Below are 26132 nucleotides of genomic sequence, written 5' to 3' on the forward strand. Positions count from 1 at the left end.
CACCCCCGCCAGCCAAGTTGCGAGTAAAGCAGGCAATCCAGGCGTATAATAACGAGATTCTCGCTTAATTGCATCATCATTGCCACGCCCTTTTCTGTATAATACCAGTAATATTGGCAATGTATATTGGGTGGGTGTCATAGCCATAATGATGCAATCTCTGCTGCCACACCCCCATCCTGCCTCATCTGCAGTACCTCGCCTCCCCAACCCACCGCTTGTGATGTGTCACACCACCGCCACGCCCCCCGCGTGCTGACCTGGCTGAGGGAAAAGCGAGGAAGGCGGCAAATATGGATATATTGCATATTTACAGTATACTGCACTTACACATTAACCTATAATTAAATAAGTAGGAATGGATCCAGCGCTGTAACTAGGGGCGTGTGAGCAGTCCGTGCCTCGGGCTGTGATTAAACATCTACAAGGTGCAATTATCTAAACCGTGACTATGATTCCAGGTTTATATAACAGTATAAACACTTATTCTCCTCGCTGCCCTGTGGGAAGAGGGAAAGGAGAGTCCCCACCTTTATAATACAGGACTTTCCTCAAAATGCAACCTCATCGCATGGTGCAGAAATGTGTTTTGTGGGGCTACATGTGCATGAGATTACCCCCTGAAACCTGGGGGGTAATTCTGTACTGCTCGCTAAGCAGCCTTGCGAAAAACTGCAATTCCATTCACAGTCACCCAACATGGAATGATTTCTCCTGTAGCCGGAGCCAGCAGCTGAAAGGACAATGGGGCCGGAGCTGACATCAGTGGTCCCCCCTGGAAAGGGCTGGGTCCACCTGCGTTTTCCCTTGCCACTCTCTTCAGACGGCTGGGTGCCAACACCAAACACCGTCCTCCCGTCAATCACCCTGTCTATGGCCATCAATGAAAATCTGACGCTGATCTGTACCCAGTTGGATAAACACTCGTGCTGGGAATTTGCATACAGGTCTGAATCAGGCCCCTGGATATGGGAAGGCGGACAATTTCATGCAGTGCACAGACCCTTCACTACAGACACCAAGTGGGCGGACCAGGGGGAACCGATGAGGCGAGTCGTGCTGAACTGCATCATCGTATCCCCGCAACCTGCTACGAAATGCCTGTTTTGTTGCCACTGTATTATAAGAGGCGGAGCCATGATGACACAATCGTGCCACCATGCCCCCCAAACAGCCCACCTTCATTACAGCCAGTCCTCTTATGCCCGGAGCGGGTGAGCCAAGTCAGCAAGTATGATTAGTGATGCTTTTAGGGTTATGCTGAGCACACATGAGGATGATGGGTCGGCCAACCGGCTGACCCGCTGAGCTATCTGAAAATCGGTGCATACACACTCAGCAATCGTCAACCCAATGGGGGAAATTGAATAGGATGAGAGATTCAGGAAGTGAGAGGTTTTTTAAAGGGGCAATCATTTACACTGCAAAATCAAACTGGTTTTGCAGTGTAAATGATTGCCGCTTTAAAAAAACTGAAGATTTCTTACCAAATCTCTCACTTTCTGAATCTCTCATCCTATTAGATTTCCCCCACGTGTCCTGTTCGACGATACCACTGGGTGAGTGTTTACATGAGCCCACCCAGCCTTGCAGAGGTGCCGATTTATGTTTTTGCTGGTGGGTGCTCAAGCCTGTTGAAAGGCTCAACAAGCAAATACAGTGGCCCGGCATTGGGACTCTGGAGTTACGGGCACGTGGGTGCTCATTAATTCCTGTGGGTGCTCGGACCCTTGAGCACCCACAGAATCAGCACCTATGCGACAGGTACTGGATTGTGGAGATGCCAGCGGTCAGAATACCAACACCGGCATCTCGCTGGAGGGAATCCCAACAGGGGTCTGCCCCCCTAACCCTCTCTCCCCACAGCCTAACCCTTACCCTCTCCACTAGTGCCTATGCCTAAAACTTGTACCCACCACACTGCCAAATCCCCCCCTTCTCAATGTCTAACCCTCATCGGTGTCGATATTCCGGCTTCCTGTTGGCAGGCATAGGCGAATCTAGGGGGTGGACCGGGGGTGCACAGGACCACCCATTAGCCCATTTTGTAGCTGAGGGATGGGGCTTTCCAACGAGCCCAGCCTTGTGTCTCTAGCCCCCTGGGAACCGGAGATACTGCCAGGCAAAGGAACGCTTTCCCTATAGGATAACATGGGACCCGCTAATTCCGACCCCCACCCAGTTCACCGGCTGCCAGTTCCCCCTTCTGCATCACTGAAGCTCAAGGTTGATGTCAGTCAAACCCAAATCGCTGGGCCTTCAATCTGATACCAAGCTGGATCCATATGGGTTAATTGGTTCCAGGGATATTGAGGTTAAACCATTTTTTATTTTATTTCTTAAATGTAATTTCATGACTGTTTATGTTCTTTGAGGGCAGATTTCTCTGGAACCAAACAGCCCAGTTTCACGGGAAAATCATTCGAAACCAATCAAAAGTTCTTCAATATGATACTGGTCTCATGTAAATGGTTCAGTTGGTTCCGAAGATATAGCTGGTTGGTTAAAGGGGGGTAGGGAGAGGGGAGTGGTTGTCTCTCCCCCTCATATCAGAGAATGCAGGGACTAGGCTGGTGTATAAGGGGTCAGCCTGGGAATGTCCCTGCATGATCCTGGGACCATATTCCCGGGTAAATCCCTGCATTTTCTGTTGTGAAAGGGGTATTATTTCAAACAGCCATGACCTGCAGTGCTCTGAATACAGCCGGGCAGCCCTCTGCTCTCTGCCCAGCTGTCAATGACTGTCACCCCTGCAGCTTCCGCTCCAATTCTTCTCCCCGCTTTCACCTCAGCCCCCCCCCCCCTTTATTCATGTGGTGCTGGCGCCCGGCGTGCTCCCCCAATGTCACGCACAACAACAGCACACACATTATTTCAAATGTCCACTCGGATAGAGGGGACACCAGGAGGGGAGTGGGAGCGTGCTCTGCGCTGCGCTCTGCTCCTCTCCCCATAGAAGCAGCTGCACCGCTCTCCATCTCTCCCTGCAGCAGCAGCGAAGGCTCATATAAAAATTTACAGTAAGTGGCACTTTTGGGGGCATTGCTTAAGGGACGCTACAAGTGGCTATATGTGGGGGCATTATGCATAATGTGTGGCTTAATGTGTAAGGGGCATTACGGTGTGCAGCATCGTGTGTAAGGGGCATTATGTGTGCAGCATCATGTGTAAGGGGCATTATGTGTGCAGCATCATGTGTAAGGGACATTATGTATGCAGCATCATGTGTAATGGGTACTATGGTGTGCGGCATCATGTGTAATGGGTACTATGGTGTGCGGCATCATGTGTAATGGGTACTATGGTGTGCGGCATCATGTGTAATGGGTACTATGGTGTGCGGCATCCTGTGTAATGGGTACTATGGTGTGCAGCATCATGTGTAATGGGTACTATGATGTGCGGCATCATGTGTAATGGGTACTATGGTGTGCGGCATCATGTGTAATGGGTACTATGGTGCCATCAAGCAAGAACCCCCTAGCAATGAGCACGTAGGTAAGCAGCACTTATTTGGCAAATATGTAATGGGCATTACAGTTTGTTATAAAGCATGTAATGGGCATCATGATGTGTGGCACAATGTGTAATGGGCATTATGGTGTGTGGCCTTATGTGTAATTGGCATTACGGCGTGTGGCTTTATGTGTAATGGGTATTACGGAGTTTGCTAAAATGTATTAAGGGCATTACTGTGTATGGTCTAAAGTGTAATACCACACCCCTTTTTGCGATGCCACGCCTCCTTCCCATGAGGCCACACCCCCTTTTGGCGCACGGCTGCGCAGCGCAAAGGTCCCCCTGCTATTATGTCTAGATCTGGGACCATCCATTACCATAATTCTAGATTCGCCTATGTTGGCAGGTGGGATGCCGGTGTCGGTATTGCGACTGCCAGCATAGTTATAATACCCTGTAACTGATACAATGTAAATATTATATACTAGTATACATGATTACAGAGTACAGTGGCCGTGATGCTGGTGCTTAAGTATAAAATAAATGCATACGATAGTTACAAATACTGGGGTTTTCTCCCCCCAACATATTCACTCGCCATAAGGATACGCCGCTTCCGCAGGTACGGCAATAACAAGTCCTCCGGGTTGGCATTTTTCTCAAGGATCTACAGCAAAAGACAGAAAAAAGAGAATTAAGTTCTAACGTATGAAGGTAATAAATCTGATTCTCCACCAGCGGCTTTTCCAGGCTGTCAGGTTCTGTTGCTGTATTCTGTGACCCGGTGCGGCTGGCGCCGTGTTGTGTATATTCTGCAGCAGAATGTGCGTATTTAGCACTGAGTAAGAAAAAACACATTGTTCCCCCCAGCACACTGAATGATATCAGTAACCACATGTTCGTAGGATTCAGAGACCTTGGTTACATATATGTGTATATATTCCCCCAAGCCATCCGACAAGGCTTCTCTAAGTATTGGGGGTCCCTGCTATATCCAGGTGGGGGTGTGGCATCCCAAAAATCAGCATAAACCAGTAGGCCCAGCGCAGTACCCCGATGAGCAAACTTATTAAGTGTTAATAAGTGTCAGTGTTAAGAAGCCGGAGCTATGTACAAACAGTGATGCAAAAGTGATGAATGGAATTAAAATATTAAAGACATATCGTTAGGGATTATTAGTAAGAGAGAAGGGTTACATAGAAAGCAACGGTGGGCTATCTTAGAGCCCCCCAGCCACACCAATCCAGGGGCACCACACCCCAAACCCATGTGAACCCCAAATTGGATCCTATAATTAACTAGTACAGAGCAATATGATAATGGTTTTTACTTAAATATACCTAAACCAAAGCTGGGTACAACCTTATAGATATATCTACTGACGGATCGGGCAGTATGTTCTCCATTCACACCGCCCGATCCATCGGAAGTGACATCACAAGTGGGCGGCGAGCTGGCAATCACCAGCGGCTCCTGGTGCAGCTGTATGGGCGGTCAGCGGATCACCCGTACACACAGCGCAATGTGACGATAAATCTCTAGATATGTTGCGCATCAGCTGTGTTGCAGAGTGGACGCAATATATCTGTGAACGACGCCGTTCACAGATATATTGCTCGTATACACTGGCTGTCCGATTCAATCCGATATATCGGCCAGTGTGTACGCACCTTAAGAGCAGCCTACCTAGCGCAGCCCCATGTGGCATGTCAGGACCAGCACCTGTTGCTATGCAGGCTCCTTATGCCTCTGACAGCAGACATATATACTGGCAGATGCCCAAACAGTTCAGTGATATCACTCAGGTATGTGAAAGGGAGGGATAATTCCTCAATACACAGAGAAGCCTTGTCCGACAGCTCGGAGGGCTTACCAAATATATGTAACTAAGATCTCTGAATCCTACTACCATGTGGTTTTTATATCTGGTTACTGATATCATACAGTGTGCTGAGGGAACAATGAGGTTTTCCTTACTCAGTATTACCCCTCCCGCTCACACACCTGAGTGATATCATTACACTGATTGAGCGTCTGACAATATATATGTCTGCTGTCAGAGGCAGGAGGAGGAGGTGCCGGTCCTGACATGCCACATGGAGCACTGTGGGGATGCTCCAGGAAGGCTGCTCGTAGTTTAGGTATATGTAAGTAAGAACCATTGTCATGTGGCTCTATATTAGTTAGTTATAGTTCCCAAATTGGGGTTCACATGGGTGTAGGGTGCGGTTCCCCTGGATTGGTGTGGCTGGATGGCTCTGAGGTGGCACACTATTATATAATAAATTTAACACATCTCTCTTACTGACAATCTCACTCAGTGCGTGTATGAGCACTTGGATCAGATGATCCCGGGTGTGTGAAGTGCATAAAGATAGCAATAGATGAGGTGGGTAAGCCAGCTAGCTGGGTCACAATCGGAAGGGGTAGTAGGGGGAGGAAGAGGCAGGCCAGTGCTGACTTAACAAATCCCGGTAGATTCCTCAGACTGGATGGAACTACTGCGGTATTTACTTCAAAACTGGTGGGGCCGGATGTGACCAGTACCGCTAGCAACCAGGGGACTGGCACATAAGGCTTAGTGGGGACAAGGGAATCAGGGACAACAAGACAGATGGTGGTGGTAGGGGATTCTATCATCCATAACACAGACAGGGCAATCTGCTACCGGGACCGTGATAGTCGTACAGTCTGTTGGCACACCGCGGACCGGGTGGACAGATAACTGGGTGGGCTAGAAAAGACCCAGCGGTCATGGTGTATGTTGGCCCAAATGACCAAGTTAGTGGAAGGTGGGGTGTCCTTAAAAATGATTTCAGGGATCTAGGACGCAAGATAAAGGCAAGAACATCCAAGGGAATTACCTCAGAAATATTACCTGTGCCGCGCTCTAGTAAAGGGAGACAGAGGGAACTCACGGAACTTAATGCGTGGCTTAGAGGGTGGTGTAGGAAAGAGGGGTTTCGGGTTCCTAGAGCACTGGTCAAACTTTTCAGACAGGGGAGAGCTGTACAGCCCAGGGGGATTGTCCCTGAATTGAAGAGCGTGGAGTAGGGGGATTGGGGAGAAAAACAAAATCTAGTAAGAAGACAGTAGCACATCAAGAACAAAACAAAACAAAAAAAACCTTACTATAATTCAAAAACAAACCTTAAATCAAACCCTAAAAGGGGAAAAAAGAAGTAGTTAACTGAAATGCTTGCTGGCTAATGCAAGAAGCGTGGCATGCAATATTGGGGAATTGGAACCTGGCCACATAGTATGACTATGATATAATTGGGATAACTGAAACATTTTGTAATGAGTCACATGACTGAGCTATAAACTTGGAGGGATAGACACTTTTCAGAAAAGACAGGGATAAAAGAAGGGTGGGTGCGGTTTTATGTAAAAACAAACTTGAAACCATGTGGAATGGGAATGAGCTCGGGGGCAGCGGAGGATAATACTGAGGCTGTTTGGGATGGGATGACTGACAATAACAAAAAAATCAAATACACTTCTAATAGGGGAATGTTACAGATCACCTAACATCAATGAAAGGGACGAGGCACTTTTTTTTTAGACCAAGTCAAAAAGCCGGCAGATCAGGGGCAGGTATTAATATGGGGGATTTTAACTTTCCAGACATTGACCGGACAAATGAGACCGGTACATCTTTGATCTATTCAGGGAGTATGTAAATGAAAGTGAATGGGAAGTGTTATTTGAGGGGAAAATGCAGAGGAAATGTGGGAAACCCTAAAACATTCGCTAAAAAAACTAATGACTAAAAATATACCAAAAGTCAATAAGGCTAAAAGCAATAGGAAAAAGCCACCATGGTTGGACAAAAAGGTAAGGACAGCAATAAACAAAAAGACAAGCATTTAAAATGTATAAAGCTAATGGGAATGACGAGGAGTTCTTTAAGTACAAAGAATTAAATAAAAAATTTGTAAAGCGGTAATCAAAGTAGCTAAAATGGAAAACGAAGAGCGCATAGCCACGGAGAGTTAAACCAATCCCAAGTAGTTATTCAAATACATAAACAGCAAAAGAATAATAAGAGAGAACATAGGCCCCTTAACCACCATCAATGGTAATAGCTGTACTGAGGAAAACGACAAAGCAGAACTGTTAAATACAGTTTTCTCATTGGTGTTTAATAGGGAGGAGCTGATAGCGGAACTGTCAGGTACAACAAATGGGAGGAGCCAACTTGACCGTAGTATTGAAGGTACTTGTTTCCTATCTGGGCGCCCACGATCAAAATCGCGGTCATCGGGGGTAAAAATCGCGGTGATCGCGGTCATCGCGGGTAAAATTGGATGGTCGCGATGCCCGCGATCACCGCGATTTTCCCATAGGGAACAATGTTAAAAAGGCTGATTGACCGCGATTTCACTGTTAAATGGCTCAATTGACCCGATTTGGCCATATTAACCCTGAATTAGGCCCAATTAACCCTTAAATGTCCCCCCCAATTTTTGACGCCACCCCACGATCCACGCCAACCCGAAGCGTGGCGAGCGCAGCGAGCCCGCGAGGGGCGGCGGTACGCGTCCTCCGACCTTTTCATGCCCTACTATCCACTAGGGCGTGGTGTGAGAATATAATAGTGTGGCGAGCGCAGCGAGCCACCGAGCCCGAAGCGTGGCGAGCGCAGCGAGCCCCGCGAGGGGACGCGGATACCTTCACTGTGAAGGCCGCGAGGGGACGCGCATAATTGTGAAGGAATCCGCGTCCGCTCGCCACGCTTCGGGCTCGGTGGCTCGCTGCGCTCGCCACACTATTATATTCTCACACCACGCCCTAGTGGATAGTAGGGCATGAAAAGGTCGGAGGACGCGTACCGCCGCCCCTCGCGGGCTCGCTGCGCTCGCCACGCTTCGGGTTGGCGTCGATCGTGGGGTGGCGTCAAAAATTTGGGGGGACATTTAAGGGTTAATGGGCTCTGTGGCCCATTTAACATTGATTCCTATGGCCAAATCGGGTGGATTGAGGCATTTAACAGTAAAATCGGGTCCATCGCGGCTTTTAACATTGATTCCTATGGGAAATCGTGAGCATCGCGTCGCGGGCATCGCGGGTACATTTATGGCCGGCCGCGACGCGACCGACACGATTTCCAAGTTTAACATTGGTTTCAATGGGAAATCGCGGGCATCGCGTCGGTCGCGTCGCGGCCATACATAAATGTACCCGCGATGCCCGCGACGGGCGCCCAGATAGGAAACAAGTACCGTATTGAATTATCCACAGATCAGATTAAAAATAGGCTTCCGCAAAATCAAAATAAACAAATCCCCAGGTCCGGATGGGATTCATCCTAGGGTGCTAATGGAATTAAGGGAGTAATTAGCAAGCCCTCTGTATTACATTTTCGTGGAATCATTTTCAGCCGGTAAGGTGCCAAAGACAGAGGTAGTACCTTTATTCAAAAAAGGAAAAAGGGATGACCCAGCAAATTATAGTGAGTTCAAAGGTGGCCATACACACGCAGATTTATCTGCAGATCTGTCTGGTTGGAACAAAAACATGGTTATGGATGAGAGCAAATGACAGTTGACCATTTGCTTGGAAATGCTGGAAAACTGACAAACTGTCACTCATCCATAACCATGTTTTTGTTCCAACCAGCAGATAAATCTTACTAGTGTATGGGCACCTTAACCCTTTGAAGTCCGCACCCAAAAAAAAAGGTTTTTATTATAAACAGATTTCTCAACCATTTGGTAGAGGCCTATATCTCAAAAACTGTGGTGTCTCATTTAAAAAAAACTATTGGTTGTTGTTGGTTGTTGTTAATATCCTCAGTGAATAAAAAATGTAAAGAAAATTATTTTCCTTTGCTTTTTTTGTGGTGCGGACCTCAAAGGGTTAACATCAATAGTGGGTAAATGATTTGAGGGAATATTAAGGGATGGTATCCAAAAACATTTACACAGTAAACAACTGGCACAGTATAATCAGTAATAACCAACATGGGTTTGTAAAAAAATGCAAAATCTAACAAGCTTTTATGAGGACGTTAGCTGCAATCTAGACAGTGGAACTGCTGTAGACTTGGTTTTCCTGGATTTTGTTAAGGCTTTTGATACTGTATCACATAAGAGGTTGATAAATGGCACTTGTTTCCTAGCACGGCGCCCACGATTTTCAATCGTATAGCATCTTGTGCATTGTATTGCATCGCATGCCATATAGCCGCATGTGATGCGATTTTGGCCCCCCTATACAATTTTTAATTGTATAAGCACCCTAATGGGTGCTTACAATGTGTAATGCACCCTCACGCCACCTCCACTATGAACGCCAACCCGAAGCGTGGTGAGCGCAGCGAGCCCGCGAGGGGTGGCGGTACGCGTCCTCCGACCTTTTCATACCACCACTATCCACGTCGGCATGTTGATTTTAGATAGTGTGGCGAGTGCAGCGAGTTCCGCGAGGGGACGTGTATTACTTTACATGTATTCCGCGTCCGCTCGCCATGCTTCGGGCTCGGTGGCTCGCTGCGCTCACCACACTATCTAGAAATCAACTCCACGCCGACATGGATAGTGGGGGTATGAAAAGGTCAGAGGACACGTACCGCCGCCACTCGCCACGCTTCGGGTCGGCGTTGATCCTGGGGGTGGCGTGGGGGTGCTTTTAACATTGTAAGTACTCATTACGGTGCTTATACAATTAATTATCTTATAGGTGGCCCATTTAATATTGAAAGCACCCATTAGGGTGCTTATACAATTTAAAATTGTATACCATTGTATATGGCATACAATGGCATACAATGCAACGGTATACGATTTTAGATTGTAGAACATCGGGTGCCATCGCGTAACATCGCATACCATACCATTGTAAGGCTTATGGTATGGTTATGCGATGGGCGCCGTGCTAGGAAACAAGTACCTGATAAAGAAATTGGAGGAACTGGGCCTTGGGGTAAATATTTGTAGATGCGTAGGAAACTGGCTGCGGGATAGAGAACAGGAAGTGGTTGTGAGCGGTGCAGTCTCACGTTGGATACCTGTACTAAGTGGAGGGCCACAGGGTTCAGTGTTAGGGCCTCTTTTATTTAACGTATGCATTAATGATATGGGGTTGGGTATACTCAGTAATGTCTCAATCTTCGCTGATGACACAAAACTGAGCAGGGTAAGTAGAACGTACATGGATGTATCTACACTTCAGAGCGATCTAAATAAACTAGATCAGGGTTGCCGACCCTCCCGGAATTACCGTTAGTCTCCCGAAAATCGGGTCCCCCTCCCGGCCCCCCGGAAGGGTGGGCAACCCTCCCGGAATCAGGGGGACCCCCACTGAGCCCCCCGATCGTGTGGACCATCCACACTGGGCGGCTTTGAGCTGAAAGCCGCTCAAACTGGTCAAAGTCGCCCAGTGTGTATGGGCCTTTAGTACATCTCACCCATAGTGAGAGTCAGACTGCATCTGCTACTACACTAGTTACATGTATTCATCAGGGTTAAGGGGTCTATGTACTAAGCCTTGGAGTGTGATCAAGTAACGTCCAATCTGCTCCTAACTGCCATGTTACAGGCTGTGTTTGAAAAAATGACAGTTACAGTAGGCGCTGATTGACTGGTTCATTATCTCCCTGTTTTTTATCCCTTTTCAAGGCTCAGTACATCTGCTCCCAAGGCTCAGTACATCTGCTCCCAAGGCTCAGTACATCTGCTCCCAAGGCTCAGTACATCTGCTCCCAGGGCTCAGTACATCTGCTCCCAGGGCTCAGTACATCTGCTCCCAAGGCTCAGTACATCTGCTCCCAAGGCTCAGTACATCTGCTCCCAAGGCTCAGACAGTACATCTGCTCCCAAGGCTCAGTACATCTGCTCCCAAGGCTCAGTACATCTGCTCCCAAGGCTCAGTACATCTGCTCCCAAGGCTGCTCGGTACATCTGCTCCCAAGGCTCAGACAGTACATCTGCTCCCAAGGCTCAGACAGTACATCTGCTCCCAAGGCTCAGACAGTACATCTGCTCCCAAGGCTCAGACAGTACATCTGCTCCCAAGGCTCAGTACATCTGCTCCCAGGGCTCAGTACATCTGCTCCCAAGGCTCAGTACATCTGCTCCCAAGGCTCAGTACATCTGCTCCCAAGGCTCAGTACATCTGCTCCCAGGGCTCAGTACATCTGCTTCCAGGGCTCAGACAGTACATCTGCTCCCAAGGCTCAGTACATCTGCTCCCAAGGCTCAGTACATCTGCTTCCAGGGCTCAGTACATCTGCTCCCAAGGCTCAGTATATCTGCTCCCAAGGCTCAGTACATCTGCTCCCAAGGCTCAGTACATCTGCTTCCAGGGCTCAGTACATCTGCTCCTAAGGCTCAGTACATCTGCTCCCAAGGCTCAGTACATCTGCTCCCAGGGCTCAGTACATCTGCTCCCAAGGCTCAGTACATCTGCTCCCAAGGCTCAGTACATCTGCTCCCAAGGCTCAGTACATCTGCTCCCAAGGCTCAGTATATCTGCTCCCAGGGCTCAGTACATCTGCTCCCAGGGCTCAGTACATCTGCTTCCAGGGCTCAGTACATCTGCTCCCAGGGCTCAGTACATCTGCTCCCAAGGCTCAGTACATCTGCTCCCAAGGCTCAGTACATCTGCTCCCAAGGCTCAGTATATCTGCTCCCAGGGCTCAGTACATCTGCTCCCAGGGCTCAGTACATCTGCTTCCAGGGCTCAGTACATCTGCTCCCAGGGCTCAGTACATCTGCTCCCAAGGCTCAGACAGTACATCTGCTCCCAAGGCTCAGTACATCTGCTCCCAAGGCTCAGTACATCTGCTCCCAAGGCTCAGTACATCTGCTCCCAAGGCTGCTCGGTACATCTGCTCCCAAGGCTCAGACAGTACATCTGCTCCCAAGGCTCAGACAGTACATCTGCTCCCAAGGCTCAGACAGTACATCTGCTCCCAAGGCTCAGACAGTACATCTGCTCCCAAGGCTCAGTACATCTGCTTCCAGGGCTCAGTACATCTGCTCCCAAGGCTCAGTACATCTGCTCCCAAGGCTCAGACAGTACATCTGCTCCCAAGGCCCAGGGCTCAGTACATCTGCTCCCAAGGCTCAGTACATCTGCTCCCAAGGCTCAGACAGTACATCTGCTCCCAAGGCTCAGTACATCTGCTCCCAAGGCTCAGTATATCTGCTCCCAAGGCTCAGTACATCTGCTCCCAAGGCTCAGTACATCTGCTCCCAGGGCTCAGTACATCTGCTTCCAGGGCTCAGACAGTACATCTGCTCCCAAGGCTCAGTACATCTGCTCCCAAGGCTCAGTACATCTGCTTCCAGGGCTCAGTACATCTGCTCCCAAGGCTCAGTATATCTGCTCCCAAGGCTCAGTACATCTGCTCCCAAGGCTCAGTACATCTGCTTCCAGGGCTCAGTACATCTGCTCCTAAGGCTCAGTACATCTGCTCCCAAGGCTCAGTACATCTGCTCCCAGGGCTCAGTACATCTGCTCCCAAGGCTCAGTACATCTGCTCCCAAGGCTCAGTACATCTGCTCCCAAGGCTCAGTACATCTGCTCCCAAGGCTCAGTATATCTGCTCCCAGGGCTCAGTACATCTGCTCCCAGGGCTCAGTACATCTGCTTCCAGGGCTCAGTACATCTGCTCCCAGGGCTCAGTACATCTGCTCCCAAGGCTCAGTACATCTGCTCCCAAGGCTCAGTACATCTGCTCCCAAGGCTCAGTATATCTGCTCCCAGGGCTCAGTACATCTGCTCCCAGGGCTCAGTACATCTGCTTCCAGGGCTCAGTACATCTGCTCCCAGGGCTCAGTACATCTGCTCCCAAGGCTCAGACAGTACATCTGCTCCCAAGGCTCAGTACATCTGCTCCCAAGGCTCAGTATATCTGCTCCCAAGGCTCAGTACATCTGCTCCCAAGGCTCAGTACATCTGCTCCCAGGGCTCAGTACATCTGCTTCCAGGGCTCAGACAGTACATCTGCTCCCAAGGCTCAGTACATCTGCTCCCAAGGCTCAGTACATCTGCTTCCAGGGCTCAGTACATCTGCTCCCAAGGCTCAGTATATCTGCTCCCAAGGCTCAGTACATCTGCTCCCAAGGCTCAGTACATCTGCTTCCAGGGCTCAGTACATCTGCTCCTAAGGCTCAGTACATCTGCTCCCAAGGCTCAGTACATCTGCTCCCAGGGCTCAGTACATCTGCTCCCAAGGCTCAGTACATCTGCTCCCAAGGCTCAGTACATCTGCTCCCAAGGCTCAGTACATCTGCTCCCAAGGCTCAGTATATCTGCTCCCAGGGCTCAGTACATCTGCTCCCAGGGCTCAGTACATCTGCTTCCAGGGCTCAGTACATCTGCTCCCAGGGCTCAGTACATCTGCTTCCAGGGCTCAGTACATCTGCTTCCAGGGCTCAGTACATCTGCTCCCAAGGCTCAGTATATCTGCTCCCAAGGCTCAGTACATCTGCTCCCAAGGCTCAGTACATCTGCTTCCAGGGCTCAGTACATCTGCTCCTAAGGCTCAGTACATCTGCTCCCAAGGCTCAGTACATCTGCTCCCAGGGCTCAGTACATCTGCTCCCAAGGCTCAGTACATCTGCTCCCAAGGCTCAGTACATCTGCTCCCAGGGCTCAGTACATCTGCTCCCAAGGCTCAGTACATCTGCTCGCAAGGCTCAGTACATCTGCTCCCAAGGCTCAGTACATCTGCTCCCAAGGCTCAGACAGTACATCTGCTCCCAAGGCTCAGTACATCTGCTCCGCAGGGTCAGTATATCTGCTCCCAAGGCTCAGTACATCTGCTCCCAAGGCTCAGTATATCTGCTCCCAAGGCTCAGTACATCTGCTCCCAAGGCTCAGTATACTGTATCTGCTCCCAAGGCTCAGTACATCTGCTCCCAAGGCTCAGACAGTACATCTGCTCCCAAGGCTCAGACAGTACATCTGCTCCCAAGGCTCAGACAGTACATCTGCTCCCAGGGCTCAGTATATCTGCTCCCAAGGCTCAGTACATCTGCTCCCAAGGCTCAGTACATCTGCTCGCAAGGCTCAGTACATCTGCTCCCAAGGCTCAGTACATCTGCTCCCAAGGCTCAGTACATCTGCTCCCAAGGCTCAGACAGTACATCTGCTCCCAAGGCTCAGTACATCTGCTCCCAAGGCTCAGTACATCTGCTCCCAAGGCTTAGTGAACAGACCTCAAAGTTTGTTAACTAATTTTTCTTGCTGGGTTAAACCCTCACCTATTACCAGTCGTTAATTCCTGGACTTGTGATTAACCACAGACAGTACATACTTACACTTATATACTACTGGAAGACGTCTGTTCTACACAAATGCCAATAATCTGTGTAATAAACAAGGCTCAGGACTTACCTTCCTGCCATTAACAAAGAATATCAGATCATTGGATCCAGCAGCGCTTGTCATGTTTTTTTGTGAGCTGTGCGTGAGTGTGTGTATGGGTGTGTGTGTATGTGCACAGCTTATAGCTCCAGGAACTCAGCCAGTGAACACTTGTGTCCTCCCCCTGTGCGCTGTGTAACAGTAGGTGGACAGTCCACAGAGTGAGTACAATCATGCATCCATGTAACTAGCATTATGCAATATGTCCCAGGGGAAGTGCCTTAGATTGCTGCTTTAAGAGAATAACACATTGCAGATGGTTTGTGTTCTGTGACTTTCTATTGGCTTCAGCTATGAATGATGATTACTGTTATGACTTCACTATATAGATGCGTCTCACAACCGGTACTTACAGGACAACCTATACGTTATTTGACATTGTGTAAAGCTCAATCTCCTCTGCCTTTTTGTAATTAAAAGTTTTTTTGTTCAGGCTTGTTGGGTTGTTTTTTTTTTTTTTTTGGGGGGGGGGGAGAAATCACATTGCGCTTCCTCAGAATTCTGCAGGGAACCAATTCACCTGTGTCAGTAAATGAGTAATGTGTCCTGACTAGTGTCTAGAAAGATATCCGTACTGTAGATAAGTCACTGGAATGTTCCCTGTACTGTTGATCAATCTGTAGAAAGTTCTCAGTACTGTAGATCGGTCACTAGAATTCGGCCTGTACTGTAGATCGGTCACTAGAATGCTGCCTGCACTGTAGATCGGTCACTAGAATGCTGCCTGCACTGTAAATCGGTCACTAAAATGCTGCCTGCACTGTAGATCGCTCACTAGAATACTGCCTGCACTGTAGATCACTCACTAGAATGCTGCCTGCACTGTAGATCGCTCACTAGAATGCTGCCTGCACTGTAGAACGCTCACTAAAATGCTGCCTGCACTGTAGATCGCTCACTAGAATGCTGCCTGTACTGTACATCGGTCACTAGAATGCTGTCTGCGCTGTAGATCGGTGACTAGAATGCTGCCTGCGCTGTAGATCGGTCACTAGAATGCTGCCTGCACTGTAGATCGGTCACTAGAATGCTGCCTGCACTGTAGATCGGTCACTAGAATGCTGCCTGCACTGTAAATCGGTCACTAAAATGCTGCCTGCACTGTAGATCGCTCACTAGAATACTGCCTGCACTGTAGATCACTCACTAGAATGCTGCCTGCACTGTAGATCGCTCACTAGAATGCTGCCTGCACTGTAGAACGCTCACTAAAATGCTGCCTGCACTGTAGATCGCTCACTAGAATGCTGCCTGTACTGTAGATCGCTCACTAGAATGCTGCCTGCACTGTAGATCGCTCACTAGAATGCTGCCTGCACTGTAGATCGCTCACTAGAATGCTGCTGCGCTGTAGATCGCTCACTAAAATGCTGCCTGCACTGTAGATCGCTCACTAGAATGCTGCCTGCCTTATAGATCTCTCGGGATTCAGCCTGTACTGTAGATCACTCACTAGAATGCTGCCTGCACTGTAGATCACTCACTAGAATGCTGCCTGCATTGTAGATCGTCACTAGAATGCTGTCTGCACTGTACATCGGTCACTGGAATGCTGCCTAGATCGGTCACTCGAATGCAGTGTGTACTGTAGATCGCTCACTAGAATTCAGCCTGCACCGTAGATCGCTCACTAGAATGCTGCCTGCACCGTAGATCGCTCACTAGAATGCTGCCTGTACTGTAGATCGCTCACTAGAATGCTGTCTGCACTGTACATCGGTCACTAGAATGCTGCCTAGATCGGTCACTCGAATGCAGCCTGCATTGTAGACGTCACTAGAATGCTGCCTGCACTGTAGATATGTCATTAGAATGCTGCCTGCACTGTAGATCTGTCACATGAATTCCACCTGCACTATAGAGCTTTCAGGATGCTGCCTGTGCTATTGCTCTCTGAGGATGCTGCCTGTACTGTAGATCAGACACTAGAATGCTGCCTGCACTGTAGATCGATCACTAGAATGCTGCCTGCGCTGTAGATCGGTCACTAGAATGCTGCCTGCGCTGTAGATCGGTGACTAGAATGCTGCCTGCGCTGTAGATCGGTCACTAGAATGCTGCCTGCGCTGTACATCGGTCACTAGAATGCTGTCTGCGCTGTAGATCGGTGACTAGAATGCTGCCTGCGCTGTAGATCGGTCACTAGAATGCTGCCTGCACTGTAGATCGGTCACTAGAATGCTGCCTGCGCTGTAGATCGGTCACTAGAATGCTGCCTGCACTGTAGAATGATCACTAGAATGCTGTCTGTACTGTAGATCTCTCACTAGGTTGCAGCCTGTACTGTAGATCAGATAAGAATCTTTGGTATATTTGCTTGTTTGCAAAAAGTCAACATCCAGCCCCTGTACCCATTATACTCTGAGCAGGTGTCCTCTGACTACTTGCAGAATGAAGGGATCCATGTCTGAGACTGTCCACCGCCAGGAAATCTGCTCACCTTGGTAAAGGAAACATGTGGACTAGCGATGGCCATAGTTGCAATTGCATTCGATGGTTGCCATCAATGGTGATATGCTACCATCGATGACCAGTTGCACTACTATGTAACTGATTACCATCGATAGTTTTACTTATCGATGGTCATCTATTTTCTTGGACTGAGTGATCCGTGGCCAAAGTCTAGACTTATTCGGCACTTGTGAGCAGGAGGGGATCATTCGATAGTGAGAGATTTTCCCCATGTGCATGTCTGCAAACTCATTCAGGGGCAGGGTGCGGGCGGCTCAGTGGGACTTTTCTGAATCAGGATCAAAGTAATAATAAAGGCCCTTATTCTGGTTGGTGAGGTAATATCCGCGTGCGTTCGTGACGCCGATGTTTTGTGTCTGCGCATGTGCAGAGGCGTCTCTGCGCATGTGCGAGCAGGGCGTACGGCCAAATCCCGCATGAAATGTGAACACTCCGAACAGGGGGTGGAGAGGGGCGTGAAGGGCTATTTGGGCTCATTACCATATGCATACGCCCCGCGTTTCATGGGCGTTCCCATGCAAACGCTGGGCGTACGTATGGTAATGCGGCCGTGACGCACGTGTAGGGGGCGGACATATGACATCGCCGGATGTCAGCTGCCCGCCCAGATCCCTGCTTTTGCACTGAGAAATGTCCGTGTGGTCTGAGGTTGCGGGAGCTGGTGGACCACTCGGTCCTGCATTCGATGGTCTGCGACCATCGAATGATGGGGGAGGTTCCCTGAGATGGAGGAGGCGTATTCCATGAAAAATACACGTGCGGTCCGTTCAGCCAGCTTCTTAACGCGTACGGACGGAGTTGGCGATCCGTATGGAAGGTGGGGTTTCGCATGCACGGTCCTGGCCGCATATTCTGATCCGGCCGCACCGATCAGAATAAGGGCCAAAGTCACTGAAATACTACTGCTTTGTTAAGCCATTGACAAAACTCAGATTTGGGGTGTTTCTTCAATGCAATAAAGACAAAGGGGTCAATCCTATTAACTCTGATGTGCACGGATGATTTGCCGAGGGCGAATCATCACGACACCCCGCGCACTTTACGGCCGCGCGAAATCGCTGAAAAGTGCTCGCACCTCCATAGGGCTGCAAACAATTTCAGCCAATTCGGCCCTGCGAAGGGTGCCAGTTAGGGTTAATTCCGGTGCAGTTTTCTCGCTGAACGGAAACTCGCACCCTTCGGGGTTAATGGGATCCACCCCAAACAGTGTGCAAGGCGCTTACATACAGTCAGGTAATGATATCATAAAATATCTACAGTATTTGCTCTTCAGTGATTTTCTCCTGTCTCTCACCCATTTCCCTGGCATTATGTTTGGCGAGCAGTTGTATTGTTTTGGGTTTTATGCTCGTCCTCTTTAAGAGCATTTCATAAGCAGTGCAGTGTTTACTATGCCTGTGACTCAGCAGAAATGTATACCGCAGCTTGTTTCACCAGTTACTGATTCCACCGGTTAATCTATTATTTGATTTTTGCCAACTGAAAACTAGTTTTGATTATTATCACTGCAAAGTTCTTTTAATTATTTAGTGTTCTTGCTCCCCTACAGATTTTTTTTGCAAACTTATGGGCAAATCCTACTAACACACCCTTCATATGTAACGTGCACACACAAGTTATGTAATAACCCGACGTATAAGACCTGTTTATTTGATGGAAGCACAATAGGCAGGAATTTCAAGGTGATGACATCACATAATACAATAAGCTCTGAGTAATTCCTCCAAGTGTTACTAGAAAGTAGAAGGTATTCGCCCAAATGTCATTTCAATGTTAGAATTAGTATTTGTGATATATATATATATATATAGCAGGGCAAATCATAGAATGGTGTTAATTTCAAAATGTACGTGGGTACACTACCGTTCAAAAGTTTGGGGTCCCCCAATTTGTGTTTGACAAGAAAACTGACTTTTATTTATCATATGAGTTGCAAAAAGAATAGAACATATAGTCAAAACATTGGCAAGGTTAGAATTAATGATTTTTATTTGCAATAATAATTTTGTCCTTCAAACTCTGCTTTCGTCAAGGAATGCTCCTTTTTCAGTAATTACAACATTGCAGACCTTTGGCATTCTAGCTGTTCATATGTTGAGGTAATCTGAAGAAATTTCACCCCACGCTTCCTGAAGCTCCTCCCACAAGTTGGATTGGCTTGATGGGCACTTCTTGTGTACTATACGGTTAAGCTGCTCCCACAACAACTCAGTGGGCGTGAGATCTGGAGACTGCGTTGGCCACTCCATTACAGACAGAATACCAGCTGCCTGCTTCTTCCCTAAATATTCTTGCATAATTTGGAGGTGTGCTTTGGGTTATTGTCCTGTTGGAGGAGGAAATTGGCTCCTATCAAGCGCTGTCCACAGGGTATGGCATGGTGTTGTAAAATGGAGTGATAGAATTCCTTACTTAAAATCCCTTTTACCTTGTACAAATCTCCCACTTTACCAGCACCAAAGCAGCCCCAGACCATGACATTACCTCCACCATGCTTGGCAGATGGAGTCAGGCACTCTTCCAGCACCTTTCACTTGTTCTGCATCTCACAAATGTTCTGTGTGATGCAGAACACCTCAAACTGCGATTCGTCTGTCCATAACACTTGTTTCCAATCTTGCTCTGTCCGATGTCTGTGTTCTTTTGCCCATATTAATATTTTTCTTTTATTAATCAGTCTCAAATACGGCTTTTTCTTTGCTAGGCCGGCATCACGGAGGAGTCGACCTCTTCACTGTAGATGTTGACACTGGCATTTTGCAGGTACCAGTTAATGAAGCTGCCAGTTGCAGACCTGTGAGGCGTCTATTTCTCAAACTACAGACTCTAATGTACTTGTTTTCTCGCTCAGTTGTGCACCGGGGCCTCACACTTCTTTCTACTCTGGTTAGAGCCTATTTGTGCTGTTCTCTGAAGGGAGTAGTACACGCCGTTGTAGGAAACGTTCATATTCTTGGCAATTTCTCGCATGGAATAACCGTAATCATCTGTCTTCTAATGCGATTAGCAAACAAAATGTGCCATTAGAACACTGGAGTGATGGTTGCTGGAAATGGGCCTCTATACACCTATGTAGCTATTCCCTTAAAACCCAGACGTTTGCAGCTAGTATAATCAGTTACCACATTAACAATGTACAGAGTGTATTTCTGATTAATTTAATGTTGTCTGCATTGAAAAAAATCACAGGGTTTTTCTATAAAAAATAAGGACATTTCTAAGTGACCCCAAATGTATGTATGTATGTATGTATGTATGTATGTAAGTATGAGTGACACCTCATGGAAATACACCAATTATACCATTGCTAATCTGATTGGTCAGTAGTAGTATACTTATATATAAAATATAGTTATTGATTTTACTGACCCTGGAGCTAATCAATTACTGCCTGCGGCAATTCTGTTTGTAAATGATATTATTCACAGAAATATTGCATCAGCCGTTGCAACACATCCGATGTCTGATATATCTAAAGTTATATTGAGATATTGTGATGTGTGTAAGGGCGAACCACCATAAGCTGTGTACACATACAGGCAAAAATCGCTGGCAATATGGTCGCTGAGCAACCATATTGCCAGTGACTGGAGTGCCAGTGACTGGAGTGTGCACCGGTGATAAATCGCCGGGTGCGCGCTCCCATTTTCAGCCCCCTAATGGTCGCTGGTCGGAGGAGCATGCTCCTCCGACCAGCGACTTCCCCTGCCTCTTCTCCCGGCAGTGTGTCGCTGATGAAAACGGAACACTGAGCAATATGATTGACCATGAGCAAAACAGAAGTTTAGGCCAATGTGATCGTGCGCTAATTATAAGCAGCTTAGGGTCCACAGACAATGAAGAACCACTTCACATACACATACAATACCAATCGATGTCTGATAATCCCAGAGCGCTTATCGATGAGTGGTTTTCCTCTCAATTTTAAGTGTATGTACCCAAAAAGAGAAAAGAAGGAAACCAATAGTGTGATATTGTTACACTAAGCAGGTCACATATATAATATAAGGGAGGTCTGCTCGTACCAAAAGGATTTGTCTACTGTATTTGTAGACAATTACGCTTGATTGAGGGGAATCTGGGTTCCACCAATGGATCCTCCTCCTCTCATAACCCCAAAGTTGCAGGTATATGCTCCAAAGGATGAGAGAAAACAACAAATAAAAACAGAATGGCACAGGTGGGACTAAATCAGAGGACTCTCACCATAACAATATGTCTACAGATGGAATGTAGACTGAAAGCGCATAAGAGTGTTACCCAAGGCGTCCCCGGGAATAAATCGCCAGTAGCGAGCTCCTGCTGCAAGCCCTTCATGGTGGCTGGTTGCAGCAGCTTGTTCCTCCGATTATGGCTAAAAATTGCTGGTCGCTAGTATTTATTGCTCCCCTTTAATTTAACCCCACATTCACTCTGTGCTGTAGATCACTCACTAGGATGCTGCCTGTACTGTAGATCGCTCACTAGGATGCTGCCTGTACTGTAGATCGCTCACTGGGATGCTGCCAGTACTGTAGATCACTTACTAGAATGCTGCCTGTACTGTAGATCGCTCACTAGGATGCTGCCTGTACTGTAGATCGCTCACTAGGATGCTGCCTGTACTGTGGATCGCTCACTAGGATGCTGCCTGTACTGTAGATCGCTCACTGGGATGCTGTCTGTACTGTAGATCGCTCACTAGGATGCTGCCTGTGCTGTAGATCGCTCACTAGGATGCTGCCTGTACAGTAGATCGCTCACTAGGATGCTGCCTGCGCTGTAGATCGCTCACTAGGATGCTGCCTGCACTGTAGATCGCTCACTAGGATGCTGCCTGCGCTGTAGATCGCTCACTAGGATGCTGCCTGCGCTGTAGATCGCTCACTAGGATGCTGCCTGTACAGTAGATCGCTCACTAGGATGCTGCCTGTGCTGTAGATCGCTCACTAGGATGCTGCCTGTACAGTAGATCGCTCACTAGGATGCTGCCTGCGCTGTAGATCGCTCACTAGGATGCTGCCTGCGCTGTAGATCGCTCACTAGGATGCTGCCTGCGCTGTAGATCGCTCACTAGGATGCTGCCTGCGCTGTAGATCGCTCACTAGGATGCTGCCTGCGCTGTAGATCGCTCACTAGGATGCTGCCTGCGCTGTAGATCGCTCACTAGGATGCTGCCTGCGCTGTAGATCGCTCACTAGGATGCTGCCTGCGCTGTAGATCGCTCACTAGGATGCTGCCTGCGCTGTAGATCATTCACTAGGATGCTGCCTGCGCTGTAGATCGCTCACTAGGATGCTGCCTGTACTGTAGATCGCTCACTAGGATGCTGCCTGTACTGTAGATCGCTCACTAGGATGCTGCCTGTACTGTAGATCGCTCACTAGGATGCTGCCTCGTAGATCGCTCACTAGGATGCTGCCTGCGCTGTAGATCGCTCCCTAAAATGTTGCCTGCGCTGTAGATCTCTCACTAGGATGCTGCCTGTACTGTAGATCGCTCACTAGGATGCTGCCTGTACAGTAGATCGCTCACTAGGATGCTGCCTGTACTGTAGATCGCTCACTAGGATGCTGCCTGCACTGTAGATCGCTCACTAGGATGCTGCCTGCACTGTAGATCGCTCACTAGGATGCTGCCTGTACAGTAGATCGCTCACTAGGATGCTGCCTGCACTGTAGATCGCTCACTAGGATGCTGCCTGCACTGTAGATCGCTCACTAGGATGCTGCCTGCGCTGTAGATCGCTCACTAGGATGCTGCCTGTGCAGTAGATCGCTCACTAGGATGCTGCCTGCACTGTAGATCGCTCACTAGGATGCTGCCTGCGCTGTAGATCGCTCACTAGGATGCTGCCTGCGCTGTAGATCGCTCACTAGGATGCTGCCTGCGCTGTAGATCGCTCACTAGGATGCTGCCTGCGCTGTAGATCGCTCACTAGGATGCTGCCTGCGCTGTAGATCGCTCACTAGGATGCTGCCTGCGCTGTAGATCGCTCACTAGGATGCTGCCTGCGCTGTAGATCGCTCACTAGGATGCTGCCTGCGCTGTAGATCGCTCACTAGGATGCTGCCTGCGCTGTAGATCGCTCACTAGGATGCTGCCTGCGCTGTAGATCGCTCACTAGGATGCTGCCTGCGCAGTAGATCGCTCACTAGGATGCTGCCTGCGCTGTAGATCGCTCACTAGGATGCTGCCTGCGCTGTAGATCGCTCACTAGGATGCTGCCTGCGCTGTAGATCGCTCACTAGGATGCTGCCTGCGCAGTAGATCGCTCACTAGGATGCTGCCTGCGCTGTAGATCGCTCACTAGGATGCTGCCTGCGCTGTAGATCGCTCACTAGGATGCTGCCTGCGCTGTAGATCGCTCACTAGGATGCTGCCTGCGCTGTAGATCGCTCACTAGGATGCTGCCTGCGCTGTAGATCGCTCACTAGGATGCTGCCTGCGCAGTAGATCGCTCACTAGGATGCTGCCTGCGCTGTAGATCGCTCACTAGGATGCTGCCTGCGCTGTAGATCGCTCACTAGGATGCTGCCTGCGCTGTAGATCGCTCACTAGGATGCTGCCTGCGCTGTAGATCGCTCACTAGGATGCTGCCTGCGCAGTAGATCGCTCACTAGGATGCTGCCTGTGCCGTAGATCGTTCACTAGGATGCTGCCTGCACTGTAGATCGCTCACTAGGATGCTGCCTGTACTGTAGATCGCTCACTAGGATGCTGCCTGTACTGTAGATCGCTCACTAGGATGCTGCCTCGTAGATCGCTCACTAGAATGCTGCCTGTGCTGTAGATCTGATAGAAATGCTGGGTATATTGGCTTAAGTTTGCCAAAAGTCTACACCCAGCCCTTGCATCCATTAGGGCAGTGGTAGCCATCCCTAGCCCTCGAGAGCTACCAACAGTTCACATTTTCCAGACAACCTAGCTGCTGCACAGCTGCACTCATAAATCACTGACACATTTTAAAAGATCCACAGATGGAGCTAATTAGCTCACTTGTGATTCTGTGAGGAGATCTGCAAAACATGCACTGTTGGTAGCTCTCGAGGACTAGGGTTGGCTACCCCAGCATTAAGGCATGGGTTAACTTGGGTCGACAGTCACTATGTCGACACATGAAATGTGTCGACGTGTATTAGGTTGACATGGTCATTAGGCCGACACAAGCATTAGTTCAACATGAGTCTTTCATGTTTTTGGTTGTCTAAGTCGTCATGGATACAGTATAAGTGTACTGCGTCCCCTTGCACAATGCTTCAGGCAAGGTGCCTCTACTATATTCTGGACCGCATCGCCTTCCATTATACTCCGAGTAAGTTTCCGCTGACTGCTCAGCTTGGGAAAAGAAGCCTGTGGACTAGCGATGGTAATTGCTATCTATATGTGTGTACCCAGCCGTAGACTCGAGGCTGCACTTAGAAGTGTATTTATTTTGTACGTCAGGAGGGAGCGCACAGAATTCTGCTTAAAGTGCACCCTCTGGACTTTCTGTGCAGTAATTATATAGATCACAGTGATACATTCATGCAATATTGAAGAATTGGTGTTGAATTGGTGGATAACTATCGGAAAGAAGCGTCTTGCAGTTCTTGATGACTTTTCAGGGATGGACCTGAAGCATCTTTCTGATGGGAGAATGTCAATCAGGTTGCGACCATGGTGCAGCTTGTCTGCCGCGATATCCCCAGCACATTTCTTGACTCTGGCTAAGTATTGTTCCCTTACAGTGGCGAGGTCAGTCCCAATGCATAATCCGATCCTGCTTCCATTGTGTACATCTGTGTGGCCACACGTGCAAGGACTTGTTGCGTCTTTTAATGCCATAGACAATGGCCTTTATTCAGATCTGATCGCAGTACAAATTTGTTTGGAAAATGGGCAAAACCATATGCACTGCAGGGGGGGCAGATGTAACATGTGCATAGAGAGTTAGATTTGTGTGAGTTACTTTGTTTCTGTGCAGGGTAAATACTGGCTGCATTATTTTTACACTGCAATTTAGATTTCAGTTTCAACACACCCCACCCAAATTTAACTCTCTCTGCACATGGTACATCTGCCATACCTGCAGTGCACATGGTTTTGCCCATTTTCCAAACAAATTTGTACTGCAATCAGATCTGAATAAGGGCCATTGAGTGTAGAACGCACAGGACTCAGAATTCGTCCCGCGAAAGCCTTGTGAGCCTACAGATCATGACCTTGAGCTCACCCCAACTGTGACAGCCGATATTAGTTGTGGCAGTTCCAGCAATCATATATCACAACTGGATCTCATGTCGCAATAATCAAAACCTACAATGGGATCTGGACGAATACTATGGGCAGTATTCAATGAGAATTTTGACGATGTGCAGCGAATCCTGTTTAGGATTCACTGCACATTTGCCACTGCCCGCCGCGTTCCGGAGCCTCGCCGGCTCCAGTATTCAACGAGTCAGGGGCTCACTGCCCCTGACCGGCAAATTTTAACACCTGCGGCGATGCCGCAGGGAGCCTGAGGACGGCGGCAGGCAGGGAGATGGTAGTCTCCCTGCCTGCCCCAGAACGTTTGTGGGGGGAAGGTGGGCTCCCCGGGAGCCAGGCAGCACAGGCTGCCCCCCGGGATAGCCAACAGGGGACCGGGTATTCACTACAACCGATCGTGCATATGTAATGATCGGGTGCAGTGAATATATGAATATCTAATGAGCGGCTCGGCTCCTGGCTCCCGGCCCCCTGCTTGCTGCTGTGTAAAAAAAATATATATATATTTTGGTACTTGTTTCCTAGCACGGCCACAACGATCATGATCGTGGGCATCGTGAGTAAAAATCGGGGGCATCGCGGCCATCGCATGC

The 26132-nt window shown here is 48.6% G+C and overlaps 1 protein-coding gene across 1 annotated transcript in view; it reads right to left on the reverse strand.

Annotated features, from left to right (window-relative positions):
• The window catches only part of LOC146020850 (aldehyde oxidase-like), a 79424-nt gene extending 64439 nt beyond the window's left edge, over nucleotides 1–14985 (reverse strand). Inside the window, exons 1-2 of the mRNA XM_083154371.1 lie at nucleotides 14809–14985; nucleotides 4069–4126 (exon numbers count right to left, since the gene is read on the reverse strand). Coding sequence (XP_083010497.1) covers nucleotides 4069–4126; nucleotides 14809–14862 — 112 coding nt within the window. The 5' untranslated portion in view covers nucleotides 14863–14985. The remainder of the gene's footprint in view (nucleotides 1–4068; nucleotides 4127–14808) is intronic.
• Nucleotides 14986–26132: the final 11147 nt, after the last annotated feature.

This window comes from Crinia signifera, chromosome 7 (assembly GCF_055691185.1).
Source record: "Crinia signifera chromosome 7, ASM5569118v1, whole genome shotgun sequence".
In the NCBI taxonomy this organism is placed as follows: domain Eukaryota; kingdom Metazoa; phylum Chordata; class Amphibia; order Anura; family Myobatrachidae; genus Crinia; species Crinia signifera.